Source organism: Alosa pseudoharengus, unplaced genomic scaffold (assembly GCF_046254945.1).
Source record: "Alosa pseudoharengus isolate Yale_2024_CS ecotype anadromous, Long Island Sound unplaced genomic scaffold, YU_APseudo_1.1 YU_APseudo_1.1_scf_19, whole genome shotgun sequence".
In the NCBI taxonomy this organism is placed as follows: Eukaryota; Metazoa; Chordata; class Actinopteri; order Clupeiformes; family Clupeidae; genus Alosa; species Alosa pseudoharengus.
In genome coordinates, this window is record NW_027468657.1 from 22,962,461 (window position 1) to 22,975,268 (window position 12,808).

At 46.2% G+C, this 12,808-nt stretch overlaps 1 protein-coding gene across 1 annotated transcript in view; it reads left to right on the forward strand.

Moving 5' to 3' along the window:
• The first annotated feature begins 776 nt into the window (after positions 1-776).
• LOC143132487 (ephrin-B1-like) overlaps positions 777-12,808 on the forward strand; it is a 55,416-nt gene continuing 43,384 nt past the window's right edge. The window contains exon 1 of the mRNA XM_076292041.1: positions 777-1,805. Within this exon, the coding sequence (XP_076148156.1) occupies positions 1,681-1,805 (125 nt within the window). The 5' untranslated portion in view covers positions 777-1,680. The remainder of the gene's footprint in view (positions 1,806-12,808) is intronic.

Sequence of the window (12,808 nt, forward strand, 5' to 3'; positions counted from 1 at the left end):
GGTAGAGGTGTGTGTGTGAGTGTACACCACCTACACCTGAGAGAACTGGTCGTGAGAGCACACACATGCACATTGTCTAGAATTTCCCCTTGGGGATCTGTCTATCTACATGCACATGAGATAGAGGGAAGACTGAGACCCTAAAAAGTGTAGACAATGCAAATTAAGTCATAAAATAAACGTATATTCTCTATCAACCTTTTTACATGGAATCATTTGAGTAGATAGCATCTGTATTGCGTATGGGAAAGAGGATCTAATCAGTTCCTTCCATTTGAACTTTAAATGGAAACTCTCACTTTTACTACCTCACACCTTTCTTTTGGTCACGTACGAAGCGAGGGTCCGGTAGGGGGCGACATGCACAAAAGTGTAAAGAGGGAAAGAGCTTTAATACCCATTTAGGGTGGTCATTGTGTGTATCATTCCACTTATAACAATGTCGTTGTCAGTATATTCCAGTATACTCATAAAATATAAAAAGAGGTGCACAAATACCGATAACATAACATCCCAAAACATTGCACATAGCCTACATCTCATCAATTAAGTCACATATGACACAGAAAATGTAAATGATTATTCACTCTGTCTTAACAAAGACGGGCCCAATGTGAACTTAAACAGAGAGCATCTAAAGAGTACGTGTGCATCAGATCTGAAGTATCCTGTGCGAATCCAAGTCACCTAGCGGCTGATGATTGGTCGCAGGCTGATATGTAGGCTTGTCCCCTGCTCGACTGAGCATCAGATTACAGTAGCAGTCCTATGCGAGGAGTGGCGCAATCTCTGTGAGATCCCAGTTAATGCTCTCGCTCTGGGATCGCTGGGAGAGCAAGGGCAGAGGAACCAGCACATAGCCTAGCTTAAGCTGAATCGCGAGTACTTTTTTCCCTCCTCCTCCTCCGCACCTCCTGCACCGGCTAATGGAAGTTGCAGACAAACCCATCAACATCTGAGACCAAACCTGTGGTCATCGCTCGCTCCCTTGGAATACACCATTTGCACCGGACACATGGTGAGACAGAGCTGACCGCGGAGAATAACTATTTTTGAAAGCTTACCCAGTTGGATTTTACCATAAGGAAGCCAGACAAGATAAGGTTGATTGTCGTCTGCGTAGAATGACCGTATCCTACATTTATTTTGCACTTTCATTAATTTTACAATGCGTAAAATGAATCTGGTGGAGTTGCGTGGATGGCTATGTCTGTCAACACTGGCGATATGCAGCGACAGGTAAAGTGAAAGGATTTATTTTAGGCGAACTGGAGACTTCAAAAGACATTTGAGTTTGTATCCGAGACCTGCAATACCTGTTCCCGAAGTGCACGGCCTTCAGACTGACCAGCCGACACAGACAATTGACAGAACTTGGCGAAATGAATTCGTTTTGAAGCTACAGGTTCACGGGAATAAAGAAGCCTACGTCCAACCCAAGACCGTGTAGTGTACCTTCTCCACACCACAGCGAGCTACACTTCGCATACGTCAAATCTACCGTTTTTGCAGTTCAGCCAAGGACAACCTTTCCGAAAAAAGTGTGCATGTAACTGGACAAAAGATTATGTATCCGATATCGGTCGCACATGCTCCCGATTGAAAAGCCACAGAACCCACGAGCCAAAACGTTGAATTACCAAGCAGTCATCCAGCCGCTTTGAAGAACTGTACCGCGAAATGATGAGAATGGCTGGAGTCGGATGTTGGAAATATTACCTTTGGATTTTTATTGTCATATGCAGGTTCATGCTGCCATTAGCCAAATCCCTGGAAACAATCATTTGGAGCACACAAAATTCCAAGTAAGTATGGCATTATTCTCGCTGGTCAGTATCATGTCCACAAAAGTTTAAACATTCTTGCCAGTTGGCTCGTGGACTGATAACGTGTCATCTAAATGCAAAATGTGTCTAGAGCATGCCAACGACACGCACAATAGCCATTTCACAGCGCATGTCTTATGTCTTTTGTGTTCAGTTGGACATTTTGCCGAAATAGCAATGCAAGAAAAATGCTCCTTGTATGATGCCAGAAAATGTCACCCAAAATGATGCCAAGTGTGTCAAGGTGCAGATTTGGCCTGGGAAATGTATTATCAGACGATAGATTCAGTAGTCTGTATTTGGAAATTAATGGACAAAATTGCACAAGGCCCAGTCTCAGGGTATTTACTCTGTTTAATAATACACAGGCCCACACAATCACCCATTTAACAGCTCATGCACTATTTCATTACACAGGAAATACAATGTGCAACGCGCTCTCGTAAATGGCAATGTAGGCTAATCTGTAGACTACCACTCATCTGAAGGTCAGAGGTCGGGCGCATTAATTCTCACAGAAACATGGAACTGTAATGAATTGCGTCCATTTAATAGACACATTCTCTAATCTATTTCGGCGTAGGTGGAAAATTGGCTCACAGAATTATACATCTCATCAGCTCATTTATATCAAAAGCAAGCCGGCATTTCGTTTCATTATTAATCACGTGGCGGCCCCGGGTAAATTTATGTGACTTTCTGTTCCTATTGTCATTCTAACGACGTGCGACTTCCTTTGGCATACACTCGCCGTCATTCTCATAAATGCGACGAGGCCGGGCAGATTTGCAGGCTGGCCCAAGTCTGGAAAGAAAAAGTCTTGAGGCTGAATACAGAACAGTAGCGCTAACGGGCGCCATCCAAACATGAAAGTAATTATCAAATTATAAATGCCACATTAAGCTACTTAATTATGGTAATTGTTGTCATGTCAGTTGACATGTTTTTCCACCATGAAAATGTCTAGAGTTGTTTGCAAGTGTACACAAATCGGAACTTGAATTGCACCCAGGAGGTGAAAAATGGCTCCCTAAACTTCTGCCACACGAAATGTAAACGTTACTGTTGATTTAACTTTTCCCCTCTAATGTAATTTGGATATCTGGAGCATAAAAAATAATATTTGTCCAGGCCAGTGGAAAGTTTAGTCCTATGCTACTTTACTTTATGTGCATGTGTATGTAGGCTATGTGCGTTTATTATGTATTTGCTTTTGTAATGTTATGACACAGCTGTATGGCAATGGACGATTTAAGTTTTGGTGCAATTGCAGAAATTCTGCTGATCTCATTTATTTACAGATATGGCTCGCTTGTCAACTTCTTGGCCCTAATCGTAGCACCCTCTGTCAAAGTAAACTCTTTCCAACCAAGCCATGCATGTTAACTCTGTTGGGCGGCCCATGCCCTGGTCTCTCCTGGTTTGAAGGGGTGTTTTATTCAAGTCATATGTTGGCATATGGCAAAATGGGGGACGGCTGCTGGCAAACTCCATCAGTAACAATGCGAATGGGTTTGTGGATACATCATTCCGAATGTTCAAGGGGGTGACTCTGGCTTCTCCGGTTCTGCTTTGGAATGTCTATAGGTTTTGGGCTTTATTAGGGCTGAATGCATTGAGCCACAGATTCTTTTCGACAGCGAGGCAGCAAAGACCCACTGTGTTTGTTTAGAGCCTTGCATCTAAATTGTCCAGACCAATCATATCAAAGTGTGGACGGTAACTAATTCAATGTGCATTGAAGACATTTAAAAAAGGAATCTATTTCTCCCTCAGAATGCTGCCTTTGAAGTTGCAATTTTTGATATAAAAATTCCGCTGCCGTTCAACTGTAATTACCTTGAAATACCATATGCCTTTGGAAATCTGGAGAAAGAGAGTGGTTTAAGTTTAAAGTATTTTCTTTTTATGAATAACAAGCGTTTCACAGAGACTGCTTTGGTCAGAAGTTGGCAGCTGCTGTTTTAAAAGTTAAGTCATTCTTTTTTATTTAAATGACATTAATTCCAGGTGTCTTTCTGGGTAATTTTAAAATGTGACAGGGGTTCCTGAGAGATGTCTTTTCACTTGCAGATTTAACCTCCTCTACAAGACACTGCTTTTCAATGACAACATAAATCAATTAATATCCATTTCCCTTTTCGGTTATGCGCCTTTGAGCCAATAAGTGTATGTATTCCATTACGACTCAGCTTCTCATTAAAAATGGATGAAATGTATCCAGCCATGCTACGACGAGGCCTTTTCGAAATAAATCATCCAGCACAGCCGAGAACACAACTTTCAGACATGGAGCACCGAATGCGCACGAGTCCCATGAAGAATTCAGTGACTTCTTTTTTTAAAACCCTCATATCTTCTAACTGTTAGTTGACCATCCTTCAGGTTTCTCACGTTGGTCAGTATCTACGGATAACACCGGGGGGAAAAAAGTATCCAGTGTCCAGGCTAGATTTACAGCTAGATGGAGGATGCTGTTCCCCACTTTAGGGAGCCCTACTGCAGGCTGGACATAATAAATTAATTCTGCCATCCTCTTTTCTACCAGAGAACAATAACAATACAATTTTGCACAGCACTCCCAAATAGACCATGAATTATAGTGCTGTGGATCCGTGCGATTGCCTGCTGGGCCACTCAGAGTTTGCAGTTTGTCTGTATGGATTGTTATTCACAGAGATCGCCAACCTCCATGCTATTCCCCACAGCAGAGGCTGACTCAATTAATTTGAACCCCCACACCCTTGAAACATGTACGGATAATTTAAGTGCATGGGATTTCAAAGATAGGAACTGCAGTGGGATAACAATGCACTCGCAAGGAATTAGTACGTCTGTGTTGCATAGTTTGGTCTTATTTCATATAGCTTTTAAGAAATCAATAACCCATTACATCTTTACAGCGAAGGGTACAGTGGCCTGTTATGTTGGACCTGTTGCTCCATCAATATAAATGGTAAATACTGGTCAGTAATGCAAGATTGATCGGTTGCCTCTTTTGATTAATTGGGTGAAGAGAAATGAAGGAATGGTGGAAGCGTGCCTCTACTAACCATCTCACTGTATTGATGCGCTCTCGTTAAATGTAGTGCAGGCAGCGAAGAAGCTCATATAGACTCTCCGAGCCGGAGAGTTTAACGTGTTAAACATGTGGCCGGGCCGAAAGCTTGCTCCCTTCTCCAGAACTCCAAACCACATGAACCAGTTACTGTTTATTTCTGTTGACGAGAACAGCAAGGCAAGGCAAGGAAGGGAAAGAGAGAAAAAAAGAAACGAAAAGAGAGAAAAAAACAGAAGACAAGCTGTGCTCAAATGGCCGGGTTGAGGCCTCCTTAAGGGACACTTGTCACATCTCCTGCATGCCTAAGGAGCGCTGAGCTCCCCACTATTTATCTCGGCTTGCTTGTAAACATCAGGCGCAAACAGAAATAAAAACAGACCTGGAGTGCCTGCTTGCAGATCCCTGAGTTTGATTCTAATGTTGGAATGGCTATGGTGTTCGGAGAGAGTCAATATTTCCTCTGTAAGACATCCCATTATGCTCTGAATCTCTCCCTCTCTCCCTCACAGACTCTATCTTTCTCTCTCTTTTTCTTCTCTGTTTCTGCTTCTGTCTCCACTCTCCCTGTGTGTTTTCTCTATCTCTCCATTCACCCCAAGTGAGTTTTTTTATTTCTCTTCTTTCCATCCTCTCTTTCTTCCCTGTCTGTTTTTGATTCTATCTTTATCTCTTCATTCTCCCTCAGTCTTTTTCTCTCTCTTAATCTCTATGTTCTCCCCAAGTGTTTTCTCCCTTTTCTCTCTCTCTCTCTTTGCCTCTCCTCCGTCGCTTTCTCTCTCTCCCTCTATCCCCCAGTTTGGGTTTGTGTGTCGGGTGTAATAAATCACGAGTTACTGAGTGGCCTGTAGTTAACATATTAAAGTCACAGGGAGACGGAGAGCCCTGACATCACCCGTAATGTTCCCGTGATCACAAGTGACAGTGTTGCGATGAACTGGCCCTCGTCCAATGATTAAAAACCCTCTCTCGGAAAAACTGGGGCTCTGCGCTCGAAGCCGGGGGTGTCACGGAACTGTTTTTGTGCCGCCCCAGTCCTTCGCCCCAGCACCCTCTCTCACCCCCTCCCTCCCTCCCTTCCACCAGGCTCAGCAACCAGCATTCTCATTCTCTCTCTCTCTCTCTCTCTCTCTCTGTCTCTCTCTCTTCCTCTCCCCCTCTGCTCCCCTCCCCTCCTCTCTCCATCTACCCGGCTCTGATCACATTTCCCAGTGATACAGATCTCATTACAAAGAGCAAGGACTTAGAGCCTTCTCATGACTACTTAGCTGGGGAATAATGCACAAGTAGAAACCCGCCATTGTGTGCAAGCCCAGGCAAACTGCTATTCCACTTATAGGAAGCAACTGGTGGCTCCGCTCTTAAAAGGAGGGCTCTGTCCAAGACCTATCTCTCCGAGACAGCTGCGCCTGTGCCAGTGACTCGATCGGCCAACCGAAGCACCTTCACGCAACGTTTAGGGTCATTAAGTCTAAGGCTGTTATTAGTTTCTCTCTTTTTCTTTACACTTTCCCCAACCTCTATTTGTGCCAAATGTAGTTTATTTTATTCACTTTCCACGAACAGATGGGCTAATGCTCGCTTGAAATCCCGTTCCGCGATTGACATTTGCACGAGTTTGTGTTTGTCTGCAAAGCTCATTACCTGCCAATAGTGGTGTGGCAGGTTTAGTTACTACCACTTGTGGTGGTGTGGTCAGAACTCGAGACTTAATGGTTTTGAAAATAGACCTCGAGCGTTTAAATTGCGGTAAGAAGTGCTACCATGTGCAAATGCTGAATTTTAAAGTGCACTAACTGCAGTATGTGGAATTGTGCTGCAACCTTGTTAAAGCTGAACAAAGAAGTAGAAAGAAAAAAAACATTGAAAAAGACAAGAATGAGGAAAAGAGTGGTGTTGGTTGTGGGCTAAATGTATGTGTGCCCTGCTGATGGTCCTTTCCTGTTGTCTGGCCGAAGCTTGGTTGGCACGGACACAAGTTTCGCTGGATGCGGTTCCAAAACCTCGGAGACAGTGGCAGCAATTTAAATGAGGGTAACCCCGAGGACATTTAAAGAAGTTTCTCTCACTCGCAGGAAGCAGCCTTCAACACTGAATGTGCAAACGAGAGGCCTAGCCGCGAGCAGGGAGGGCGGCAACACGGAGTCGACACTGCCCATCAGCGAGCGCAGCCCTCCACACACACACACACACGCACACACACACACACACACACACACACACACACACACACATAGCCCAGAGATTACTTCCATGTGTTACAGAGAAAGAGAGGAAAGAGAGAGAGAAAGAGAGTGAGAGTGAAGGGAAAGGGGGAAGGAAAGAAAGATCCATGAGGACAGGGCATAAGAGTAAGTTTTGTGCTTTAAGCAAAGAGAGAGAGAGAGAGATAAAGTAGGGAAGGAAAAGAGAGAACGACTGAGTAGGAGAAAGAGAGAGACAGAGGAAGAAAGAGAGAGAGATAAAGTATAGGAGGAAAAGAGAGAGCGACTGTTTCCCTTTCCCATTCTCTACTTATAGAGTAGGGGAAAGAGAGAGAGAGACAGAGGAAGAGAGAGAGAGAGAGAGTGGGGGGGGGGTGGCGTTATGAGATCACGGGACTGTGGCGGGTCGCGTAGAGGAATGGGGGTCCGTGGAACGGATGGATGTGACAGCCATTTCAAAACCTATTAGAACCCGGTTCTCGGGCGCAGATCTAATTGAATAGATGATACCCTTCCTGCTGGGCCGGCCCTTCTGTAAGTGTGTCACAGCACCAGATGGACTCGCACTTACAATCCTCCATATTAATTATAAAACAGTCCTAATCCATTCACGGGATAAAGAGGGACGAAATGGAGACCATTAGACATGCTTGGAAATAGCAGCACATAATCCATGGATTTTATCACTATTAGTGGTCGTGGGCCGAAAGGGAAAAAGCGACTTGTTTTTCCATTAATCTGGTTGGAGGAATTCCTCCCCTCCGGCTGGATGTACGTGTCAAATATTAGGAGCCTGAGGTTTTCATGCGGGGGAAAGATTTGTGTGTCTGTTTCTCTTGTCTTGGTGTCTTGTTAGTTTTTTTTTCATTCATTCACATTCTCGTTCTCCCTCTCTCTGTGTCTTGATTCACACTCTCTGTCCTTCTCTCTTTTTGTCTCTTTTCTGTCACTTTTTCCCTTTTTTTCCCACCACATATCTGGTGCTGGTGGTGTCGGACAGCACAAAACCCAGCGCGAGCGAACGCCCCCCCCCCCCCCCCCCCACACACACACACACACACACACACACCCCTCCACCCCCAGCTGGGGGTTCTCTCTCTCCTCGGCCCCCGTCGGCTCTCTCATCCCGGCCTCTCGGAGGCCCTGCTTCAGCTGGCTCAATGCAAACCTCCCAGCATGAAATGCTGCTCAGTCCATTGCGCCGGACTGAATAAAGAAGCTGGATGAAAAGTCACGCTGTTAACGGGCCCTGCCCGGATCCCAAGACGGCCGGGACTCCTCACGCTTGCAAGCCGTGTGGCAGCTGTGACGACGGCTTCAATTGCACCACTATAGGAGGCCCTCCACCACCCATCCCTATGCACCCCCCCCCCCCCACCTCAAGAAAACACTCTCACCAAAACCCAGTGCACCCCCCCCCCCCTTCACACCAAAACTGCCCCCGCCCTCTTTTCACACTATAGAATCTAAAAACCAAATCACCCACACCCTGAAACTTCAGTCTACCATTATTCAAAAATGGTAGAGTGAGAGAAAGAAAGAAAGAAAGAAAGAAAGAAAGAGCAAAAGGAGAGGTAGAAATAGAATGCAGCACAAAACACTTCACTTTTCCAGTTCCACCTCTAGGTATTTGCATGCTTTTCCTGAACCTGGGATTGAGTGAGAGAGATGAGATATAGCATTGGCAGTTTGCTGAGAAGAGATCTATAGATCTTCAGATCTGTAGTGCAGGCCTTGCCCCCCAAGTGAACTCTTATCTGAAAATGCATTTATCTCTTTTTTTCTTCTTTTTCTCTGTCTTCCTCTTCCTCCTCCTCTTCTCTCTCTTTTAACGGTGCACCTTGAGATTTTTCTGAAATTTTTTCTTTCTGAGATGGGAATGGCATCCTCCCCCCGACTAGAGAAAAGTTGTTTTTATAGATGCACCCAACCGTTCAGACCCTCCTGTTAATAGCTGGAAAATGTAAGTCATGGAAAAAGACTTCAAATGTGGAGGGGGGTTAAGACCATCATATATGTATTGTCTTTCAATTGAATTTGTCTGTCTGTAGGCCGTGGGGGGAGGCAGCCCATAAGCCAGAGGGATTTCAGGCATCATAATTGAATTATTTTGATTGCAGTTGTGATTGATGGAGTCAAATGTTCTCAGATTTTCCTCGCTTGCTTTTGTCTGAATTCTTTTTATTTCACTGTCGACAAGCACACACACACACACACACACACACACGCACCCACATACACACACACACAAACACAAAAGAGGTCTGGCAATCAATCAAAAAGTATCCTCGCAATCGCAGAGGAGAAAGGAAAATAGGATAGACCAGGAAGAGGCCATTAGAGTTAAGGTGATGATGGTCCAGAGCACCAATCCGCCCCATCTAAACCTAACAATGGTATCAAGTATTAAAACAGCTCTTGGCTTTAAGCAGCTTTAATTCTCAAAGTAAATCCCAACGCAAATCCACCTCAGCAAGAGAGAGAGTGAGCTGGGCTGCTGTGGAGATGGAGGAGGGGGTGGAGGGGTAGGTAGGTGGTGGGTGGAGGGTGGAGGGGTTGGTTGTTGGGGAGATGGGGAGGTCCTTTTGTATGATTGACTCTTTTGTCTCATTGCTGCAGTCTGCTGATTAATCCATGGCGTATGAAGATGTCACTGTCACTGTCTTCTTCTTTTTTTGATGTGAGTGTAGTGATAGAGGTAGACATTTTTTTCCCAGTCCTCTACACACACACACACACACACACACACACACACACACACACACACACACACACACACACAAACCACAAGCTTTCCCCAAAACACACCAGCTCTTCCCCAGCAGGGGAGCCACGTTTCTTCTCCCTTCTCTCCACCGGCTTTGCAAAAGTAAATATTCTCTCTCTCTCTCTCTCTCTCTCGCTCTCTCTCTCCGTCTGTCTCTCTCCCTCTCTCTTTTTTTAATAACACATATAAGTCATGGAGAGGAAGCTGTTTCATCTGCTCCTCATCTGGTTCAAATTACCGTTTGTGTTTGTTTTTATGATGTGTTTGGGTATTAAAGCCTTATGTTTCAGGGAGATTTAATACCGGGAGGAAGATATAGTAAAAAAAAGAGTGAGAGAGAGTGAGCGGGAGAGAAAGAAAAGAGGAGGAGGCTGGAGAAGCCTGAAATGCTACCATGTGCACCACCTGAAGGAAAGAGGAACTGGAGTGCATTGGGAGTGTGTGTGTGTGTGTGTGTGTGTGTGTGTGTGTGTGTGTGTGTGTGTGTATGTGTGTGTGTGCACCGAGAGGCCTCAGAAGGAGGCAGGAGCAGCAGCCAGTGTTAGATGTGCCGCGAGGAGAAGACGCACTCCTGTATGTGCAGGCAGTCAGTCAGGCCTCCTGTGATTTGGATGCATGGGGGCTTTTGTGTGTTTCTATACTCTGGCCTTAGGAGCCACCGAGCGTGCCATCTGTTTCTCCTCAGCGCGCCTATCGCGGCTCCGGACACTGGAGTTAATGTGGAAAAGCTGCGCCGCCTGCGGCCAAGCCTGGCATCAGCGGCGCCTCCAGCGGGCGGTGCCGGCTGCCCGTCCGTCGGCCCGCCTGCCCGCTCGCTTCCCTTGCTCCGCTCGCTGGGCGGGTTTCGGGGGGGGACTCTCCCTCTCTCTCGCACCCCTCCCACAGCTTCCCGGCCGCCGACTGTGCCATGGTCTGGAGCGCCCGGGCCCGGCTTAATCTCCTCACAGGCAATCGGCAGTTCTGTCAGTCACCATTCACCCCCAGCCCTCGGCCCTCGCTGCCCATTGTGACTCCCCCCGCTGAATGGGCCAGAGAGAGTCACTGAAAATTAAACGCTTCTACTCCAGTCTGAAAAAGAGGCAGGGGAAGAGAGAGAGAGAAAAAATAAAGGAGTGGGGCTAAAGGGCTGGAAAGGAGAGGAAAGAAAAGCTGTGAGAAAGAAAAGAAAGGGTTCTCTCCCTCTTTCCCTCTCTCTTTCTCTCTCTCTCTGTCTCTCTGCTGCCCATATTGTTGCACTGTGCCTCCATGGGTGGACCCTGATGTGTACCATGGGCGGCGGTGTTTGAGATTCTCTGCATGCATTTGTGCTGGTAGGTTTTTTCCCCCTCCCTCATCTCTTGCTGTTGTGATAAATATTGGATCACTCTGGTGTCTCATGCATTTGGAGCGTTGAAATGACAGCCCATGTGTGCCTGTGACTCATATCGTCTTATACATATTAAAGGACTAGGACACCTGCTGTTGGTTGTTGATCCATAAATTCCTTTTTAGAGAGAGAGGGAGAGAGGGAGCGAGTGGGAGAGAGAGAGAGAGAAAAAAAACATCTTTCAGACGGATCTTTGAGCTCCGGCAGGCAGGCAGCACACCTCTCAACAAGCCATGCAATCTCTCAGGCACTGCTAAAACCTGTGACGCCTATGGAGTACACGAAAGACATTACAAGAGCCCCTGGGTTGCCAGGAAGGAAGACAGGGAGAAACACATATGAACAGAGTGAGAGTGAGGAAGAGAGGGACAGAGAGAGAGAGAGAGAAAGAGGGAAAAAGGGTTGGGGAAATAATTTGTTCACCTCCAGAGGTTTATAAACCCTCAGCCCTGTTCAAAGCTCTCAGCAGCTCGGTCTCTCTCTCTCTCTCTCTCTCTCTCTCTCTCTCTCTCTCTGTGTGTGTAGTGGACGCAGTGCGCGGAGCCGGGGGGGGGGGGGGGGGGCTTTGAAGGGCTAAATACTATGGCTTTGGTGTGCCGAGGGCTGCAGGAGGAGGGCTCTCGGGCGGGCGCGAAGGCCACTCGGCTCTGGTCAAGTGGGTAAGAATAATGCATGTCCAGATTCACATTGCTTGACATGAGCACAGCTGCTGCCCGCACAAATGGGAAGGTAGCGAGCAAGTGTGTGGAGGAGGATAGAGAGAGAGCGAGAGGGGGAAAAAAAGAGAGATAGTGAGAGGGAGAGAGAGAGAAAGGAGGAGAAAGAGAGAGAGGTGGAGAGAGAAAGAAAGTGTAAGGTGTCAGCTGGGGCCTCTCTCTGGTGGAGATTAAGGTGGAGCGTGAGTTACAGATGGCTCCAATAATGATAATATAGCTTTTGTAATGGCCTTCCCCTCTTGCTTTCTGAGGCATTGCACAGCTTCTTTAGAATAACAGTAATGATAAGCAGTCACAGAGCTACTGCTGGAAAGGAGGAAAAATGTGTGTGTCTGGTATATTTGAGTCTGGTGTGTGTGTGTCTAGTGTATGTGAATCTGGTGTATGTGTGTTTGGTGTGTGTGTGTGTGTTGGGGGGGGGGGGTAGCAGACATTTTCCATGCCTGTAGGGAGTAAGGAGGGAGACATGCTGGCCACTTGCTGTTCTCTCTGCTGTTCCCCCTTATTTTATTTTCAATTTGCCAGTGTTAACACCAGAGCTAAGGAGGTGTTTCGTCTCGCCTGATGCAAACCAATGGAAGCCTCGCCCCCAAAACGACTGCTGTTTTATTAGCCCAGTGACTGGGTTTGCCTTATTCCACAGAAACGATCATTTAGTTTTATTCGAAACGTAGGCCCTTCGCAAGTCTGTATGCCTAGACACACTAGAGAGCATGCATTATTTCGACCTCATGAAATTTGCACTCCGACACATCCAACTCGCTTTACAGCTTTGTTTTTATTCTGCCTTTATCTTCTCTTCACGGAATAATTGGACACTTTAGGGTTTTGAACAGCAGCAGAAAGACTTTTTAGCATCCAGTGATTTTCA